General features: G+C 36.6%; 1 protein-coding gene across 2 annotated transcripts in view; it reads right to left on the bottom strand.

Moving 5' to 3' along the window:
* ARHGEF3 (Rho guanine nucleotide exchange factor 3) overlaps positions 1 to 21,983 on the bottom strand; it is a 144,319-nt gene that overhangs the window by 67,645 nt on the left and 54,691 nt on the right. Inside the window, exons 1-2 of one of the 2 annotated variants that reach the window (XM_056336804.1) lie at positions 15,080 to 15,224; positions 3,737 to 3,799 (exon numbers count right to left, since the gene is read on the bottom strand). In XM_056336804.1, the coding sequence (XP_056192779.1) occupies positions 3,737 to 3,799; positions 15,080 to 15,112 (96 nt within the window). In that variant the 5' untranslated portion in view covers positions 15,113 to 15,224. Of the gene's footprint in view, positions 1 to 3,736; positions 3,800 to 15,079; positions 15,225 to 21,983 lie in introns of those variants that run through there. The other variant, XM_056336801.1, reaches the window with a different exon arrangement.

Below are 21,983 nucleotides of genomic sequence, written 5' to 3'. Positions count from 1 at the left end.
TCTGCTTATCTGTTAAATACATATGCTATTTATTTTATTACAGACTCTGATAGATTTATTATCTGTAAAAACTTAACAATATATAATTATCCCAGTTAGAATCTAAATTTATAATAGGGAACACATGCATTTAGATTTTGATATTCCTAGCCACTGCCCTGGAAAATAAATGCTTTCATTGAGGATATACATACAAGCAATTTGGCACAACTTTTCAAAGGTGTAAGAGTTGCTACACAAAGGAACCTCAACAAATACTTATTTACATCATGCTACCATCCAAAGGCTACACTAAGTGTAGAGCCCTCACTATGTCATTTCAAACTGTTACTGCTTGGAAGAAAACAAAATAAATAAAAATAAAGTAGTGTATTGGGCTAATTTAACTCGTCTCAGAACAGCCATGACTCAGGTTAATGATGGATCTTTGAGGCCAACACTATGTCTTCAACAATGGTAAAAAACAGCTGCCCAGGCAAGTGCGTGAAAGCAGAGTAAACACCTAGTGATACACGCATAGTTTACTCTCCCAGACTCCAGAAATATGCAAGTTCAAGGATTTCTTCAGATGGATGGTTTCAGTCAGTCTAATAGCTCTTGATGGATTCTTCTTCCATTAATTTGTCCAGTCTGCTCTTTGAACTCCTGCAAACCTCTGATATCCAGAACATCTGTGCCAGAATTCTGCCAGTGCCTGCTAGCTGAAGCAGTATCCCTTCTGGTTTGGTACAAATTTACAAAGAGTTTAATTTTGTGCCCTTAATCACAAGAGAATGAATAACCTTACATTGATTGTATTTTTATAGAATAGCCATCCACCATTTTTTCCCCCCCAGTATATTTAATTTCAGTTTATGTAAGTTTCAATGTATTTGACTGTTTCTTATATGGAACTGTTCCAAACTTTTGAGATTACTTCTCTTACCCTGCCCTGCACCACACCACATCGTGCCCCACTCACACCCCATTTTTTGGGCATAAGTTACTTTGCACATGAATAGTGTGGAGCAACACAGTAAGAAGGCTATTTTGCATAACACCCCTACACTTGGTTTCTATGAGGTATGAATCAATTCTTTTTGAAATTGGCCTTCACAAACATGAGAACAAAAGACAACCAACTCTGTACTGTAATAAAATCTAATTGTTGGAATGTCAATTATGGCTCTCTAAGAGCAAACCCCAAAAGACACATCTCCCCAATATAAATAACATCTTCTAGCATGTCTCTCTTTTCTGTTGCTTTTTAAGCGCTTGCACAGAACAAAATGCTTCTACAGGTATTTACCCATGAACTGCTGGATTCCATTTCATGCTACAACATTCCACAGTACAGTTAAAAGGCTCTAATATTTTCTAATGACATGAGACACTTGGAACTTAAGGAGCAGGTTTTCAATCTAGATGCATACTCAGCACCATCTTTATAATTATCCATCAGCAAAATATGATGTGAAAGGAAAACCAAAGTTTATTTACCACATCCAGAAGGCTCAAAAAGGCGATAGTCCTCCTTTACCAGGAGGATCGTAATCTAACTGGCAGGAACACGAGTCATTAGAAAATGCATAATTCTTCCTGCCCAACTTGTTCTAATGTCAACAGCACCAAGTTCTGATGGGCACACTTGAACCATTACCTCTTAAAAAACAGGGGTGGGGTGATGGTGTTCTGAGGTCACATACCAGGCTAATTTTCCAAACCAAAGGCACCTTCCCTCTCAAAGGAAGTTACCCTAACAGTTTAAGTCTTCTGTCACAGCCAGAGGCAAACTAGACTTAACACCAATCAGTATCACATGCTGAATAGGAAACTGTAGTAATATAATGTAGAATAATTCAGGGCAAAGTAAGTTCCAGTGACACAAGACACAGTATATTCTGGCTGGCTGTACAGCGTAAGATAAGCAGTACTTTCTGGTAACAGAAAAAAGTGGTGACAGACTTGAGGCTACCTCAAGCAAAAAAGATAAATCAACTAGTATTTATATAAATTGTCCATTTAAATAAACTGACCATTCTTCAAGATACACCGCACACCACTGCCCATTACACCCTTGTGGGATATTCTCCACCCTGTCGACCTGCATAATTCTGAAGTCCTCAGATCACCTCCCTCTAAGAATTCACCTGTTAACAGGAACCGTACCTTTTAAGCAGTATTTAAACCTTTAGCTGTTAGCCAAAACAGACTCAACACACATTCAAGTATTTCTACAGCAGCGTAACAGCTTCTGCACAAGAGAATTTTACATAATTGTCTTAATTATACAAGAATAAAATACATACTCTTTATGGAAACATGAAAACAGTTAAAACCAACATTTTCCATCCTAGGTCAGAGTAAGTAATCTAAAATGTTATCCATTAGTCCAGAATAAATAGTCAACAATTTTGAATTTTCAGATCCCTGAAGAATAACAATTCCTTTAAAACTCCTTTAAAGGAATAACAGTTCCTTTGAAGTTGGGCTCACTGTAAAGTCTAATGTGATTAACTAACATTAAAGTATTAGATAACAGAGAAGGTCAGGCTACTGTGGGTTTATGATCTCCAAAATAGTTCTGGATTCTACCCAGCCCACTCAAAGTGCCTACAAGAGCTCGCATTTGTCTGCAGCCATCCAGGCAGGTAAACCCTTAATGTAATTGCTTCTTCAAAGAACAGGTAATACTTCAAAAGCAAAATTAAGATCTGATCATTAAAGAAACCACAGCACTAGGTTTGGCACATGTTAATAAATAAATAAAAAAACCCACCTGTTAAAACAAGCAGCTTTTAGTCTCTGTTTTTTAACTTTTTCTGTCTGTACTACATAAGAGGTCTACTGAAAGGGAAAACGGGTTCAACAGCTGACTGTAAACAAAACACTGAAAATGATACTAACACTGAACAGAAGGAACCGTAAATATTCCTACATCTATTGTAATTCCATGGATTTGAAATGATAAATGCAAGTGTACCCTCATGCCACAACTTTACATGGAAAACTAATATTGCACTTTACTGCATAATTACACTCATTAATACTTTGAATCAACATCCACCAAAATCAACAGTTTCTTCCTTATAGCTTATTTTTAAAGGAAGCAGACATCAACCACTGTAGTAATTTTTAAAAAATAATAAAACAAGCCAATATTTCACCTTTACTTCCAGAGACAATTAAAAAATTCAGTCAGGAACAGCCTACTTGTACCAAAAAATACACATTATAAATTGCGTAGTTTTTATAAAACATGTTTTCTGATGTAGTCTTCACATCTGAAGTGCATGATACGTGATACATGCATCACTTCAGCAGCGACACACGTAGGTCCCAATTGTATTAATATCACATCATACAGTTTCACAACATCAGCATTAACCACCACTGACATAACTGAAATAAAATTTCTAATACAGCCATGCAATGGGAGAAAGGTCTGTTTCTAAGTCTGGCATTCACAATACCCTTTTATCCTGATAATTATTTCCTTATAAAAGATTCACTGTTTTACAAGAAACTGTTATCCTGGCTTTTTATTTTTCTCTTTCAATATTTTACTACAGAAAAATGAATGCAGTAATACATGAAGTGTAATATTTTAGTAATAAGCAGAACAAGTTATTCATGCAATGTATGAAAACAATGCAGCTGAACAGACGAAGGGGTTTGTTTCAGAGTACCCACAACAGCCACATTTCAGTTCAAGGGGGTGTGAAGGGAAGGCAAAAAGGAAAATGAAATTACTCACACTTGTATCCAGGCTGCAGATACTGATTGTATCTTCATCTTGAGTACTCTGTTTTCGTTTTTTCTATAAAACAAAATTAAAAGAAAAGCTCAGTTTTGATGAAGAGCAGCTACCACAAGAGCTTGATCCCGAAACAGGTATATATAAAGAAGCAATACACATACATGTATGTGTATAGTTAATTATTTTCTCTCATCATTATAATCACCATGCATGTGAATATAAACTCTTACTTTCACAAGTTGAAAAGTTACATATTAGCACATTAGTAAATTAAAATCTGTTCCTTTTTCTACTCATACAGCATTATGTTCACTTCAATTAAGAAACTTATTTCTAACTAAAAGCACAAGTAAACATTGCATATTATAAATTGAACTTTGGCACTTGATATGAACTTTTGTAACTAATGAGACTGTCAGGAGGAGAAACTCGTATTTTGTGTCAAAAGCCTATACTTAGATTTTTCAAAACATACATTCAGCAATCAAGTACTATTCCCAGAGAGTCAATATTACATAGTGAGGATAATAGGTGAAATGTACTGCAGGAATTAAATTAACATATTTTTGGATTTCACTGTACACATCAGTGTTTGCATTCTGCTCTATATCCAGGTTTTGTTTTGGAGAATGGCAAGCCCCCCACTCGTCATTTCACAGGTTCACCACAAGATTAATCTTCATGCCCTTCAAATAAGTATGAAATGTCATTTAACAGAGCTCTGCATTTTCTACCACACTGGGAAGATTTAGGGAACAAGAGAAGTCACAGAATACATGATCCTTATTTATCCAGCTGTGTTGTCTTCCACTGCCAACTAAAGATAAGCGTTCACACATAACAGCAGCTGGGATTCAGCTTCCAGTCTACAGAAGTCCAAGATAAGCAATTTAAAGAACAAAAAACCTCACACAGGTGCCATACAGAGCTCCTATCTTACAAGATGATGAAAGCTCAGCTATAAGGCAGAAGCTGCACATTGTGCAGGTACTTCTTACTTATTTTTGAAAAATTCTATATAAAAAATGCGCTCCCTCGACCATACCCATGCTTCTAGCTCTTCCAGAGCTTGGAGGTTTTATTCCATCAAGCCAGTGAAACAACCACTGCATCTGCTAGGTCAAGCATACGGCTTCTGAGAACTGTTTTTTCTTTGGTGAACAAAGATAAGGAATACCTACCATAGAACCCAGAAATTTTTATTTCATGCTGTTTTGAAATTAAACAGTAGGTGTTGAAACTACACACTAGAAGGGATGAAAAAACAGGTAAATTGTAAGAAAAACAATTACATATTGAATGAGTCTGGGACAGCCTCCACAAAGCAGATCCCTCGCTCCACCTCATACTTTACTAAGCTCATAAAAAGATCACTCCTTACTTTATTTTAGATCTTCTACTTACTGAAAAGTAACACACACGCACACACACACACACAAAAGAATCTACCAACTACATGCATACTATACTATTATTGTTCTCTGGAAGTTTGTAAGTATTAGACTACTAATGTTCTCTGGAAGCTTGTCTCAGTGGCTATGCAAGACAAGTAATCTCATACAGAAATTTTTAAACATCACCAACCACTGCAGGCAAGATTAATGTTTAAAATTTTCTACGACTTTCAAGGGCTGTTGGGGGCGGGGGGGGGGAGGAGGGCAACACCATGGCAAAAAAATTAGTTTCCAATAATTAAGCTACCAAATACATTTCTTTCCCCATAATAAGTGGATTAGAAGCAAAGATTGCAGTGGATATTGTGCAGGGAGCATAAGGTGCTCATTACATTAATCCCTGCTCTTTGTGAGGATCTTTTACCCAAAGGAGTCACAAGTCCTGTCTCGGTTGCCATAGCACAGCACAGCTGACCTCTGAATCTCTCATGTTCCAGAAAATCACCCCTTAAATGCTACTCTTCATTTTATGTTTTAAATCACATGGCACATCAAGCACTACAAGCTTCACTCCATTTTGATCTCAATTTTGTGTGTATTCCTTTCACAAAAGATCCTAGAAGTTCAATGTAACGGCTTTAGGATGAACCCAGAAGAAGAGTTATGTGACTAAGCATGGTATGTATTGCATGTGTTCATAGCGGAATAAGTTTCACTGAAAAGCCAAGGATCTTTGACGATAAGACGAATTTACAGCTCAAACACTGAAAGGAGTTAAGTAGCATATTAATGAAGAAGTTGAATTTCCTGAGAGAATTTAAGTAAGCAGTGCTTTGAGAGGTTCAAATATCTATTGCACACTTTGCTTGAATGACAAATAAATGTATCAAACAAAACCTAACTGCATCATATTGTATTCTAGTAGGTTTTTCATACCAGCTTATATTGCCACATATGACTATGTCAAGCTGAAAAACATGTGAATCTTTATTCAACATGACACCTGCACTGGCCCAGGCATAGCACTAGAGAGAAAGGACTGATTTCTTGATTGCATTTTATTACCTTGCACATGAAGTATTCCTAGTTCCTGTTAATATCTCTTACAATTATCTATGGCTGCAGCAATCACCAGTTTTAATACAATTTAATAGCTTTTTTTTTTAGACTATATGGATTGAAGAAGCATGCACAATAGGGAGAAGGAAAGCCCATGCTGAGTGTGCTATATTAAGATTATATGCACTAATTAAAGTCCATGAGTATACCCATGCAGAGATCTTACTGAAAACCGCAGAAGATTTAACCACAAACATGTCAAGGGACAGAAAATTTGAGGCCCTTACTGATACCTGAGCATGTCCGAGTTATATACACAAGTTAGGTTCCTTACATGTGTAATACATAATCACATTCTAATATACTGCATATGAGTGTTGTTTTAATGGAACCAAGCTGGAGATTGTATCAAGTTTTATTTTCATTAATATCCCATAAGAAGCCCCAACATATTATGAATACTATGAAACAGGGATAATTTTTAAGACATGACCATTACTGTTCCCTATCTTGATTCTTGGGAAGCACGCTAAAGCTATTAATCGGAATATTCCTGAAATTTTAAACTGAACTATCCAATTAGAACCCATCTCTACTTTAAATTCAGAGTAATAATAACCCATGTAAAAGGTAGCACGCTATCCTTACACTTGACATGATCACTCATCTCCACTGTATATTATTTATGAGTAATGCCACACTGCAACATTACATGAAATACATTAAATACAAAATACTGCGATTACTCCATATCAGTCTACAAGCAATGGAAAAATGCCACCCACTAACTCACTGCAGAGTATTTCTTTATCAGAATTTGTATGTACTTGAAACTAAATTGAAAAATGTTATGAAGCTGTTTGCCTTGCTGGGAAAAAAGGACAGCTTGCAACACTTCGATAACTCCCCTTTTCCGTACAGTATTTTTAGACCTAAAAAAGGTGTAGATGTCTGCATGAAAAAAATATACCCGTAACAAGTATCTATTCTGAACAGAGATGTGCCTGTGTTTTCTAACGCATTACATGCATCTGAATGTGTACCTTTAGACTGGAAAACATTTTCTATCACACTTAGGGCTTTTTTGTCTTTTGGAGTACTAATAAAAAAAATAAAAATCTAAGTCCCCAGACCACGATGACTGGATGTATATTTGGTTTGAATCTTGATCTGTGCTTGTGTTACTGTTGCTTAAAAGGCTATGGTTACATCCACAGCTATAGAGACAGAACAGTTCCTGATCTTACCATAGCAGAAAAGAGTTGTTCTCCATAACTATCTGGCAGGGGATGAGAAAGTAAGATATCCAATTATATGTTAAAACAGTGATTTAATTAAAGGAATTAGAGCAATAAGACATTGTTATAGGAAGGCTGAATTAACAACCTCTCGCCATCACAGGGGGTTAGTTATCAATATCACAGATTTATAATTTACCACCTGGGAGATGAAATGCAAAGATGCACAAAAATAGCTTGATAAAAAAGCCCATCCTGTGATGAGGAAGGAAACACTTCTCAGAAGAATCACTGGCTTTTGCTAAATTATCCATCCATTCTAGTTGCTTAGAAATGGGTCTGCACGCAGGCCCACATCAAAATAAGTAACAGTTCAGGAGAATGTATTTGCATAGGCACATAAAACCCTTAAACCTTCTAAGTTATAGACTAATTTCAAAACCAAACATAAAACAACTTACTTTTTAAGCCCTTTTATCATACAGAAATCCATTTAACAAATGAGGATCCATTCATTCTACCAAAACAGACTTCCTCCACCCCTCCAAAACAAAAAGTCCAAAATAAAGAAAAATTAAAGCCCATTTAATCATTCTGTATTTCAAATTGTTTTCATATGAAAATATCTAAAAAACTTAAGTCTTTCCAGAACATATATATGGGCACGCTTCAACACTGCTAATTGGAAGCAAGCAACTTCACAAAAAAAGAGTTCTAATATGATTTAAATAAGTATAAATAGGTGGAAGTGCATATATGTATACACACATATATATAAATATATGTGCATACACAAATACATATATACATTTATATATCACGTACATTCCCCCCCCCCCCCGCCTTTTCTGCCTTTAAAAAAAAAAAAAAAAAGGCAAACATATCACATGTTCTACTATGGTCCCTTTTGAATGTCCTATTCAGATTTTGGGGGACGGAAGTACGCAATGAACTACAAAATACTTGGGTAAACATTGTTAAGTCTAAGTTAAAGAAACAGCTTTCCATACCAGTAATAATTTGAAGTTTCTTTAAAAGGATTTTCAGTTGGCAAAATGCAAGTTTACATATTTTTTTGCAAAGTTCAATAATGAGAGCAATTGTGGACTCTCAGTCCCAGTTCTCATAATAGAGCATTATAACACACTGCATTTTCAAAGGAAAACATCTAAAAATGAATGAATGCAAACATATAAAACAGTCAGAGACATAAAATATGAGAATGATTTCCCATTTGATTGTCTACTTTTATGAAAGAAAATTGGGTCATGAATAATGACCCAATGAATACATTCATTCATTAAGATATGCACACTGCATTTTCGCAAAGTCTGTCCTATACAGTTTTTTAAATACAAGTTTAACCAAAAAATAAAACCCCTTAAACTACACAAAAAATAAAATTTGCAATAATACAGAAAAGGAAAAACCAGGTAGCCAACAAAATTTTTAATCTTTTTTACTGTTGTGGAAAAGGCAGGAAAGGATTCACTGTGGGTTTCATGCTCCTCTTCAGTTTATGGTACACAACAGTCAAGAACAACCAAAAGGGCAGTATCTCTATCAGACTGAGTTAAACACCAAAACCAACCAAAGAAAAACAGTATGAAGAGATAAGGTATAGTCAAAAATAAAATCCAGAAGCGATTCACATGGAAGGAGGAGAGAAAACAGACTAAATACTTAACAAAAAGTCAGATATCATAGGCCAGAAAAGGTTCAAAGAACACCCCAAAGGGCAGACTATATCTGCATGAAAAGCAGCTCTACTACAAACTTGGGTTTGTTTTTTTTTAAAAAGCAATCAGGATGTCCTTAGCCAGCTGAGAGCTCTCTCAATGTACAAGGAACCTTCATATCAAAAACCTGATAATGGCCTTCTGCACTAGGAATCACAGTCAGTGTTGAAGCAGCTGGGAATAAGGCAGGAACATACCATAATTTTCTTTCTGTAAAGACACCAAATCACAACAATAATCCAGACTTTCATGTTTATTTCTACTCACACTCTTCTCAAGCAACACTCAAAAAAAAATCCAGTTAGCTTATAAATTCTCTTGACATGGAAATAATTTTTATCAGCAAAATCCACATATATATACTAGTGATTCTCAGCACCCTTTCATTCTGGTACAGTCAAAAGAACACTCAGACACTACACTTCTCACCTTCTTTCCTTTGTAGTTTGTCAGTACCTCCCCACCCATCCATAACATGTTGATCCTCCTCTTAAAAGAAGAGCCCTGAAAAACACCTCTTGCCAAGACCAAATTTATTCCTTTAATGACTCCAAAACCTCCACCTGTTGTTGCCTGTGTTATAAGATCTGTTTCAAGTTTTCACTGTTTCCATTTCAAATCACATTCCAATTTTTTCAAATCTATCAAGCTCCCAGTCAGTTATATCACAGAGTACGGAGGATTTAACCTTGGGACACAGAGCCCAGTGATGAGGCACAAATAGCACAAAACAGATGTTAAAAGGTATGCAAGTAGTAGTGAGGTAGGATGAAAGAAATAATGACAAACTGGACTAGGAAGGAAATAGGCCACATTTCAGTTCTCCAGACTAATTTAAAATGTTTCTAGAAGTCTCATTGATGATACAGCCAGAAAACTAAAAATGTAAATATTTCGGTTTGGTCGTCCTTATACAACAGGAGGAAATTCTGACTAAATGCTTCAGTATTTTTCTCACCTGCTGTTGTCACTCAGTTAACGAAATACACCTTGGATCCAGCTTAAATTGGGTATAAAATTACTAGGGGAAAATATTAACAACCTTCCATCTCAAGGTTAGCTGAAGAATCACTAATTTACCATTTCCTGCCTCAGGTGGTAGGATGTAACATCACAACACAGACTTCAGAAGCACAATGGAAGAGGCAGCAGTGGTGTTTCATTACCCAGCTTCAAGCCAGAACACTCGTGACACTGAAACATGCAATAAGTGTCATGTAGGATTACTCATTTTCCATCTTGCTACACTGCTACTGCACTGACATTCAAGTGTCTCAAGATGAAATAAAAGTACAGATTTAAAAAAAAAAAAAAAAAAAAAAAGAAAAAAACCACACCCCACTTGGGCCCAGCTGATACAATGCACAGTTCCAAAAAAGCGTCCATGTAGAAGGAGACCACGTCGTATTAATCACATAAGCATCTCTGTCTGCAATAACAAGCTGGAAACATCTGAGTTTCCCGTGGAATATGGTGTGCCTTCTAAGCCTGGTTCAGAGCTAACCAATTATGATTTCACAGTGATAACTCATTCCCTAGTTTAAGCTCGTTCAGAGATACATGAATCTTCTGTCACCCTCTACGGCCAGCCCTCTTGTCACTCTACCATAGCCTACCAGTCACCTCCACACCAGCACCAGTATTCCTCCCTGGTTACCTGTCACTTCCATGGCCGTACCAGACACTTCTAAGAGCTTGAAGGCATGGGAAGACAACAGCATCTAAAAGCAAGCTTTCCCAGAGCCTAGTGCCTTTTTTTTTTTTTTTTTTTAGCTGAATGATCCATCGTCATACATGGGTTTTGGAACCATAACTTCAGAATACTGAATTCTAATACAACTTTATTTTAAAATAACAGCAGTTGTTACCCTGCATTCCAGTACCACAGTTCTTTATATTGTTTGGCAAAGAGCACTTGCTTAAGCTCTGAAAAGAACCAAAAATTCTTTAGTTTTATAATAAAACCAGTTTCTATGTATATTTCCGCTGCCCTCTACTGTTCAGAATACCAAAGACATTACAGGTTTCGTTTTCACAAGAAAAAAAAAACATAAAAATCTAAACAAAAGCTTTATTCCTTTTGAGGGAGAAACAGAGATGACCGGATTGCAGAGTTTGCACCAAGCCTGGTACAAAGCTTTGCTGATTCAGTTTCCCACCCTGCACATGTTCTGCTGGCAGGGTCTTTGTGTATTGGTGTTAGTTACAGAGCTTGCTTGTTCATGATGTCCCAAGCAAAACAAATGAAAGAAACTGCTCTAAGTCTGTCACAACACAGCAGAAAACTGAAATGGAGGTGAGGTCATCTATGGCACTTCAGGCTTTGCTGCTGAACCTATCTAAGCCCTTCTGAAGAGACGCTCCTACCTGCAGACAAAATGGCAGCTCCTTTTCAGCCTTCTCTGACCACAGAGAGCACGCTTTATTTCTGCTGTGCTTACCATGATGGATTTAAGATTTTCCGGTCAATGTAATATAAAATGAACACCGAAGTGAACAATGAAATGAAAGTTATGTTCAATGTGTTGAGCATTAACAACAGGAAATGGGCGTGCATGTACGGGATGCTGTAAGGACAAGGATCAGCAGAGCTTTGTTTGAGGACTGGTATTTATTCTGTCTTTATTTAACCTTCTTCCTTCCCCTTTTCAGAAGACGGGGAGAGTATCAGTCATTGGAATCTAGCAGAGTTAAACATGCTGAAAGTTTTTCATAGTTTACTATAAAGTCTAACTCAAATTCAGATAAATTACATTTATTTCTTTCTCTGTAGTTCTTTGTTACATGAGTGAACAGCAGGCTTTATTATATGATCCTTTCTCAGTTGGAACTTGAAGACTGCTACATAAATTATGCCTTTAACTAACACAATCAATATCCAAGGATTCTAAATTCACCTAGCATACGAATAAAAACTAAGATGCAATTTAAGAGTCCATACACTACTTAGATTTAGCTGCTGTTGTTCTGACAAACACAGCTTCTTTTCACCTGGGATCTGTCAGATCCAGTTCTTTGTGACCCCAAATAACATAATCAGTCAGTTTACAAATAATCCCTGGATTCCTTTGCCAAGTTGATGTGATGAAGTTGCAGTTCCCAGCTTTGTACGTTTGTGTCGAGGGAGTTTATTATAGGTCTAGTTGTAAAAGTAAGAATAATCGAAGTTGGGCTATTTTAATGATCTAACTCTACCCTTAAACGTTTTGTGCACTTGAAGGCATGGGGACTTCCTCTCACTGGACAGCAAAGACCAGTACTTGCTGCAGTTGACCATTTAATCACAGCTGTCAACCACCAATTGTGGTTCCAAAATGACTACATCTGTGTATGTAACACACAAGACCTCTTTTTCCTTCCAACAAAAATCACAATGAAAGTTTCTCATGAAATGCAGATTCATTCAAATTACACTTTATCATTATTCTTATTATATAATTTATTGGGGGGTTGGGGGTTTTATTGTTGGGGTTTTTTTTAAGAATCCAACAGAGCTTCTCATTGTAAAAGAGATCTTGGATTGCTGATACTGTGCACAGCACTGGAACCACATACAGCAGAATGAAACAATTCCCATAAACTAGGTCTCCACGTGGCATTTAATTGGCTTACATTTGCATAAATAGCAGTCAACCCTCATTGTTCTAATACTCTACTGCTGCTCTGCTTTCTCCCAGTCTCCTGCCTTCAACATCATTATGCTGCTGTACCTTTAAAACCACAGACAGGATCCTGCATATAGCTTTTGATCTACCAGCCTCAAGTGCTCTTCTTCAGCTTCACACAGGATAGATAAACTGGCTACACCCAAAATGGATTTTTTTCTGCAGATAAACACAATATTGCTTTTACTAAAATTACATGTTGCTATATCTATTTTTTGGTTCAATATAAACAAACACACACAAACACTTGAGCTCAATTTCTCAGGAAACAAGGCTTATGGGATACCGGTCAATATCCCTGTGACTCTTAATTCTTTTATTTTTGTAAAACTTGTTGCCCAGTTTCAACCAAAACTGACGAAGAGATAAAGACTTCAGTCATTTTGAACAAAGTGTATAGAACAGGAGATAGAATTTACATCCAACTTAGAAGATTTCAAAGCGAGCTCAGCAATATTAGTAGACCCTAAACAATCTGTGTGACTTTACTTCATAAACATGCATCTCCCTTGCGTTCCATAAAAAACGTGTCATTTAGTATATTTTCTTTACTATAAATTTTCAAGTGAATGAAACCTAAAACACATACCCACAGCAAATATGCATGTTAAGTACATCCAAAAAGACTACGCCAATTTAACAGTATGGCAGTTAATCAGTTCTTAAGCTATTTAATAAAACCCAAGAATTCAAATGTACAACATCTGTTAAACTAATTTTCACTAGTTGAATAGCTCTTCATTTCTCTGACAGTCTTAATAAACTTTCCAAGACCGTTGCAATTTTGATTTACCTTTCTTAAACATGATTTAAGTCAGAACCGCATAAAGCATTTCAGATAACATCTTAAAAACATTCTATGCAATAAATTCATCACAGACCATCTCTTTCCCTATTGCAAAAATGTTATACAAAAAATATATATCCCAATTAACAATCCAGTCTTAAGCTTCAGTATATTTAAGCCACATTCTCCACAGCAAATCCTAGTGCATACAGGCCCTTGAACACATCCCCAGGTCACTTGCTTCACACTACAGGCACTCACCTTTATCACATGTTCCTAAGAACTTCAAAATATGGTTTTCTTCAACATCTGTGCAAATATTTTGAAATAACTTAGCTTCTTAAATAAAAGGAAGCTCTCTAGTTTTCCAGTGTATGGAAAGATCGTACAAACTGGGACTAGAGCTGCAAAGTTAAGAGATCAGATTGTGCACTTGTGACCCTAATGTGCTACTCTTATCCACATACTATTAACAGCCCAAAACCAAAATCCCACGTGAATCATTAAGAACAATCAAGTATTAAATGCTAACCATTGCAACATGTAAGCTAGGTCAATGTGCACAATGCAGGTCTTTCTAGATTATGCTGAAAGGTCTGAAATTACAGATTTTATAATATAATTGTATACTCCGTTCTACTGCTTAGTTAACATTACAATCAGGAAGTGTTTTCCCAAAAAATATTTAACCTAAATCTCACTTGCTATGAAATAAACCTACTTATTCCTGCGGTACCCTTAGCAAATACAGAGAACAAGTACCAACTTCATAATTGTTCCCACACACACTCAGAGACAAATGTAGATTTGTACCTCATATCAAGTCTTACTTCTTTACACACAACATGAGCTATATTTTTTAAACTTCCTTCATAGGCTATATTTTCTAGAGTTATTATTAATCTTGCTGCTTTTCTGTCCACATCTTTCCAAAGTGTAATGTCTAAAACTTGCACCATTTTCCAGGTGATGCCACATACACATGCTGCAGAGCAGAATCATTATGAATTGTAAATACACCGTAAACAGGATCTGTTACAACTTTCAGTTTGACAGTGGATAGGCTTATGCATATAGCTATAAACGTGCTCATTTAAACCCTTGCAATCAGCCATAATCCTCACTTTGACGGTAGGAGACAGAGGCAGAGATATTTACACATGTACGATAAAAAAGCAAGACCAAAAACATAAAACCACCACCCTGCAGCAATAAACCACCAATACGTAGAGAAAAACAAACTGCCATCCATCCCTTTGGAAATATTAGAGTATTATCTAAACTTCTAACAAATTTCTTTCCTTATAGAAGGAAACATTCCTGCTAAGCAGCACTTTGGCTTCGTTAATAGCCAATTTCAAATCCTGGCATGCATGGAAGCAGTATCTGTGCAAGTTCAACTTACTACAATGCCACACACACAAACAAAAAGTAACACAATCCTGAATTTACACTTACCTGATGATGCACAAAAAAGCAACACCACACCATGGGGTACTTTGTATTGTACTAAGATTTTAGGAGGATTTTTAATATTCAGCGTGACAGTGAAAAGCCTTTGCTACAAAGAAGTCCCTATGTCTCTCCTTCAGTTTTCGGCAGGAACTCCTCCCCATGCAGCCACACAGTTTGCTCTCGCTTCCTGTCATGCAGCGTACTAGAAGTGTCAGGAGCAGTGATATGTATTGTCGTGTCTATCTGCCGTGGTTTTTCCTCACAGACTGCTTCAAACAGTATTTTAAACTGACAACAGTGTTATAAAAATTGCTAACAGGTGAACGGCACCAGAATGGTAAAAGTAAAGACATCATGAATGTGGTTTTAAAGTAATAGGTAGGTCTTTGGGCGCTTAGAGACTCAGTAACTGAAACGCAGCCCACCTCCTCCTACCTGTGCAATTCTCAGGCTTAAACAGCAGCAAATTGGCTTTAAACTCAAGGGCAGACAACTACCTCCAAAGGTGGATGCCTCAGAAAACAATACTGCTGGTAAACACTGAATGCAACTTTTAAACATTCAGTTCACAGAAAACTTTCAGTATTTCAGAAAGTAAGGGATCTTAAATTAACAGGGGCATAATGGCAAGAACTCATCACAGAATGTTTTAGATTCAACCCAGATTCAAGGCCCAAAGATAAGCTTGGCAGAGCACCCAAATTATGCATGCGAGGACGTGTCAAGGAAGTGCAAAGTTTGATTTTATCCCTGGTAGTTCAATATAACTGATGAATGAAACTCCAGTTCTGCTGATTCTCTACTAATCTAGATAAGCAAGCCTTTGGCAACTCATCCTGTGAAACCCAGTGAACCTTCGTTTCACTGGAGTTTGGAAAGCTATATATACCTGAAGCATCAAGAAAGCATTCACCTTGCTGTCTTAAAAAAAAAAAAAAAAAAAAAATAATCAAATAAGACTGTTGTTACCTCAATGACATGAAATTTCCCAGCCCACTTGAAGTTTCAGAACTGTGGATCTCCTCCTGCAAGGACGCCCTGGACACACACACACTAGCCATCAATATGCCTGAAGACTAAACTTACAGGATTGTGTTCCAGACTTAATTCACACTGCAGAACATAATGCTTCCTTGGGAGCTCTCATATCCGCATGCCAAATCATTGTTTGGACAGGAATGCCGCAGAGACTGACCTACTAATCATGAGTTTCTTCAGTGGTCTCTCTCAAACCTCCAGCTAGGTCACCAGCACTTTATAGTAGATATTTTCCTTTAATATATGCTCAGTTAATTGCCTTGTTTGGCCATCATATTAAGTCACATTACTTCAAGTAAGAAAAGCTAAGTTTCATGAGGTGTTTGTCTGCAAGTTATCAAAAGGCATAACTTCCCACACATTATATGAAAATTTATATTAGTGTATGATTCATATGTACCAGTTTCAATGTGCATTTGAGCACGTTCAAAATCTAGTGATGCATAGGTATCAACTTCTCTTAGACAAAGTTAGCTAGAAAACAATGCAGAGTATTGACTGAAAAATAGAATCCATAATCATCAGAAGCGATTGAAACAGAGCACTTCACATGGCAAGTAAAAACGAGCAATCTAAAATGGCTTTCCCACATCTTTCCTGCATCACAAATTGAATTAACCTTTTTGGGCAAGTGAAACTTGTCCTCAGAAACTAGTAAAAAAGAACTATTGGGAGATATTTGAGATGTGGCTCTTTTTTGAAGCATACATGAACTCTAATGTAAAGAACAAGTGCAAATACAGGGAAAAAGTAACATCCTGGAATTTTTTTGATCCTTGTACACATGCTGCAAATATACAACAAAAGGTTTCTTGAGTGCTTACCTTTTAAAATATTTTTTATACATTTGTAAGATAGTGAATTCTTGAGTTTACAAGACGTATTGATTAGTCTTACTAGACAACTATGTTCCTACTACTATTCTGAAGATACTTTTTCGTTTCTTCAAGACTTAGGTAATAATTGTGTAAAAAGTTCAGGCAAGTATCCATAATGGACAAAGAGAAACTGCTGAAGGTAATAGCCAGCTCTTCCATTTTAACATACAAAACCCACATATAAGCATAAGATTAATGCATTTCTGCCATACTTTCTATATTAAAAGATTTAAGGCTCAAACTACGTATTTAGCTAAGCACGCAAACTTTTTTTGCTATATTCTTTATGTTAAGCTAGAATTAGACCTGTCAGGTGCAGGGAGAGTGAGTGTTTTTTGATGACAGCATACTACTTCCATGCTTTAACACCACTACCAACATTAAAACAAGAAATATACAATAACATTAGAAATTATTTAATTTTTTGTATGCCATTTGTATGTCAACAGTTCCTTGCTTTACCAAATTTGAGGTAATTGCTTCACACACATTTAACTTCTGCTGCTGTTCACTGCACAGTTTGTCTACAATGACAAAGAGAGCGTGTGTTCTGCAGCACCTTCAGTATTACACCCTTTCTTATGTTAGGTTTAAAAGGAGGTTCTGGTAAGAGTCATAGCTACCAGAAGCTGAAAGAAATCACAAGTACGTACGTATATGGTATTTACTTCCATTGAAAGCTAGAGCAATAAGCAATGATAAAAGTATTAGGCCCATGTGGGACTTTCATTTAACTCAGGTCTTTAGCTGCTGCAACTGAGTAATTCCACTTCTAAACCAATAGAACTTCATCTGCTTATTATCGCTTAAAGATTAATTCCATTCTAAGAGAAGGGCTTCAAAACTTGGTTTTATAGATTATTTATAGGCAACTGCAGATTCTTTAAAGCATAAGGTCAACAGCTCAGTCTAAAGCTTAAGAAAAACAATGACAAATGGGTATGCACTAAGAAGTCAAACATGAATAAATATGAAGGTTTAAGAAACAATAAAAGTAATTTTAAAAACAGAGTTACCTCCTTTTTCCTTTGATTTAATTAATTGGTAATAATATTTAACTTTTTAGTAAATACGTTGCGTCAGTGATTTTAACACTCACTCTCTCTTCACACACACAGATAATTAATTCACATTGCCAACATCCTTACACCTCACCCTTGATCTCTCCCTATCCTGTTCAATTCTTTTGTGACTTGCTTAGATCTACAAACATGGGAGATCTTTTTGCCAGCTGCAAAATTCTGTATACTTCCAGTAGGCAAGAATGTCAAGACAAATTTGAATTTGGGTAGCAAGCTAACAGCAATTCAAACTTCATTTTTAAAGAAAACAGGCCCTTAGTGAGCTGGTGCAGTCTTTCATCAGCTCGAAACTCAATTAGAATAAAAAGTTTCTGCTGAGTTTGGAGGAAGAAGATAAAAGGTGAAACTGATACCAGTCAGCAACCAATTCCTTTGACAAGAGCCACGACATCTCTGCAGACAGAAAAAACGAGTTGAAGCAATCTTCAGGAAGCAGACATTTTAGGCCAAGATTTTAAAAATTACTCAAGTATTTCCCTCTTGACATACTGTAAATGCTGTTAGTCAGTGTCCCTGCCTAAAGATGAACTAAAATCAAATCTTGCCACCTTCTTCTTCTGAGACCCTTCCAGCAGAACACAGTTTATTTTTCAAAGAAAATCCATATAAATTCTATATAAAAGCCTGCAAATTTTTGTCAAGGGTTCTTTCCTTCCTCTTCATTAATTTGTTATTAGGCTGTTACTAGATCTAAGTTATTTCTTAATTTTTCACAGCTTCACATGAAACCCTAATCCTTTGCTATCAGAATTTGGTAATCCCTTACCCAGGATCAAATACAGGAGAGCAATTTTTTGAAGTGTTACGATTTTCATAGGCCTTAAATTGCACCAAAGATGAATTTAGGAAGGCAGGCATTTTTCAATCAGATTTCCTGGTAAATTTGGATTTCCGTATTCCATTTTGTGAAGACCACAACATGCAAACACTTTGACTTGCTATGCTTCTTTATATTTGCATTTGTGTCACTTCTTAGATCTCCTATAACCTTCTGCCTCAGTAGGCGTTGGAATTTAAGCAGCCTAAAGGCAGATGCCACAGATTTCAGCCTAGTGTCAGGCATGAGATTGGCCCGCCAGACTTTTCCTCATCAATTTAGTGAACCACATTTAAAACCTACCTGTACCAATCAACATAGATTAACAGGATGGCAAAAACTGCTCTCTAACCTCTGAGTAAATAAAACATTGTATCTGGGGTTTTTCCCTGCAGCTTTGCAGCAGTCAGCTCCAAGGTACTCTGCACTTTGTTGACAGCAACATCAATAGCATCCACCTGAAAGTGCAGCTTGAGCTTTCTTAAATTGTAAACACTCACACAAGTACCAAGGAAGGAAATCTAAGACATCATATCTAGATTTCAGGCAGAACTTCCTCAAAAGATTGAGGCTAAGAAATCATAATTGACAAATTCAAAATACATAAAAATATGAAAGCTGTTCATGCTGTCTCTGTGTGCAGCTAGAGCACTGCCACCGAGTCCAACGCAGTAACAAAACATGAAATGAAACATGCCAGGGCCATGAGCACATCAAATAGCCAGAAACATCCACAGAACTGCAGGTAAAAGCAATCAAATATTACTGTAACTTTGGTTTACAGGAACAGAGAATGAACATGGGGTATTAATGATTTAAACTCAAAAAACCTACCTCAGCACTTTGTCTGAGAAACTTTCCTGCCTTAGTATTCTTACTTGTAAAATGCCCAAAGCACTGGGGTGGCATAAGGTTGAAGTCTGTCAAATGTTTTAACAAGCACATGATAAGTCTTTATTCAGACAATACACAGCCAGTTTCCAAGTAACTTCTGCTGGTTGATCTTGTCAAAATCATAGCAAAGTGCAAGCAAAACTACCTAAGCAGTTTCACTGTTACTTTCTTTATAGTTCTTAAAAGTAAGGAAATAGAAAAAAGAAAATAAATACATAAAAATCATCCTTGCAGGACAGCAGTATCCTACTGCTGCAACTATGATTTTTAACTGTACGACAAATGGGAACATACATATCTGAAGTACTGTGGTAGGAAGACACGTAACATATTCCCTTTTTCACATGCAGAAGCCTAAGCGAGTCAAACGCAGGTTCACATGCAGCCACCAGGCCATCCAAAAAACCCTGCAGCTCTCTCCCTCTTTTCAGAAACCGTGCTGTAAGAGGGGCCGACTTCAAACTTTGTGTAGCAGTCAACCCATTCTTCTGTTTACTGATTGGTAATAGAGGAAAGCCTCCTCAAGACTAGGAGTTGATACACGTTTACTATTGGATACCAAAGTAAAAAAAAAAAAAAAGTTATCAAAAAATCCTGTTACTCTGAAGAAATATATCAACCTACTTAAATATTCCTTTAATAAAAACCAACCCAACTACAACAACTTCTGAAGCTTTTATCTATTTCAGCAGGTGACAGCAGCACAAGGAAAGCAAGTTACTTGAAATAAGCTATGAGGGGGCTTGAGCTGTGAAAATAACAGAGGTTCTGCACTCTTCAACAAAATATCATGAAAAGACAATAAAATGTCATAAGAATTTAATTAAACAGGAGAATACGCAAAGACTTGCACGACAGTAATCCTTAAGAGATAACATACTAGTTTCAGTCCTGCTTTTGTCCACCCTACAAGGTACTTTTAGAGTACCTCCTGACATCACCTCTTGCCTTGGACTGTACTTTATCTAAATGAAATACCTGGCATAACACCTCACAGATTTGAACACTGGTCTCTACACCTCAGTGGCATGTACTAAGTAGTGGCCTGGCTGTGTCAAGAGATTCCCAGTTCTGTCGCTACCATCAAGCAGAGATCCAGAGACTTGACCTGGCTCCTTCTAAGGGCTGGAAGAGATGCTTACTGGTGGCACATTCTCTGCAAGACTTCCAAATTTGCCCATCCAATCTCCAATAGTACAAACTGTCTTGAGTTTGTCATTTCTCACATATACTGCCAGAGATAGTGATTTGGACAACTCTAAGAACGCTTCCCAAAATGTGAAAAATTGTCACGAGTTTCTGAAGATATTGAGAAAAGAATAATTATGATGTCATAAATAAATGGTGTCACACCAAACTGCAGCAGTCACTGCCCAACTGAATACCCTCAGAAAGCACTGCAATTCTTTCCCATCATCTTCTAGTATCCTTCCAGTCAGGCCATGCATGCAGTCTAATCTTTTTAGGATTGGTATAACCCTCATTTTATAACCTTTTCACAAGGCTACTGGTCTGCTTTTGACTGGAAGTGTCTGAGAGGACACAGTGATTGCTGAAACTTAGACTACTTCTTTTGAGGGTATTTAAGATTGTGAACCACTGAAAAATTGAAATAGCACTTGGAAACGAAACAGGCTTTCCAAATTCAGTGGGGAGCTTGCTGGCACACGGACAGATTGAAACTGTTTTCTCATTGTGCATTATGAGTGTTTTAAGGATGCTAAATTTAACTTTCTCTGAAAAGCTTTACAATTAACCACAATCCACGGAGAGACAGCACCAGTGTACAATTTTTGAATCAAAGCCACTAAGTAATAAATATTTTCAAATGTGCATTTCAGAGTTTTAGAATATTATCTCAAATCACATTAGGATCATTTCAAAACATGCAGCAGAACCTAGGAATTACAACATCTGTCATCATGAGTGGAATTTAAGAGCTTCAACAGATCTGAATTTACTTTAAAAAAATTAATTTGGAATTATTTAAGAAATATTTCAGTATGTTCTTATAAGAGTTTAGATTACAAATTCTTTAGAGAAAGAATAGTTTATTATTATGTTTACATGATATCTAGCAAAACGAAGACCTTTTTTTCTGGTTGCTACTGTAATAACAAAATTTGTTTCCAGGCTGCTATAAATAGACACCATCGTATTGCTCTTATTATGCATTTGTGCCAGATTTTAAAAGACAA

Source organism: Falco biarmicus, chromosome 4, assembly GCF_023638135.1.
Source record: "Falco biarmicus isolate bFalBia1 chromosome 4, bFalBia1.pri, whole genome shotgun sequence".
NCBI classification, from domain to species: domain Eukaryota; kingdom Metazoa; phylum Chordata; class Aves; order Falconiformes; family Falconidae; genus Falco; species Falco biarmicus.
This window is presented reverse-complemented; position numbering and strand designations above follow the sequence as displayed.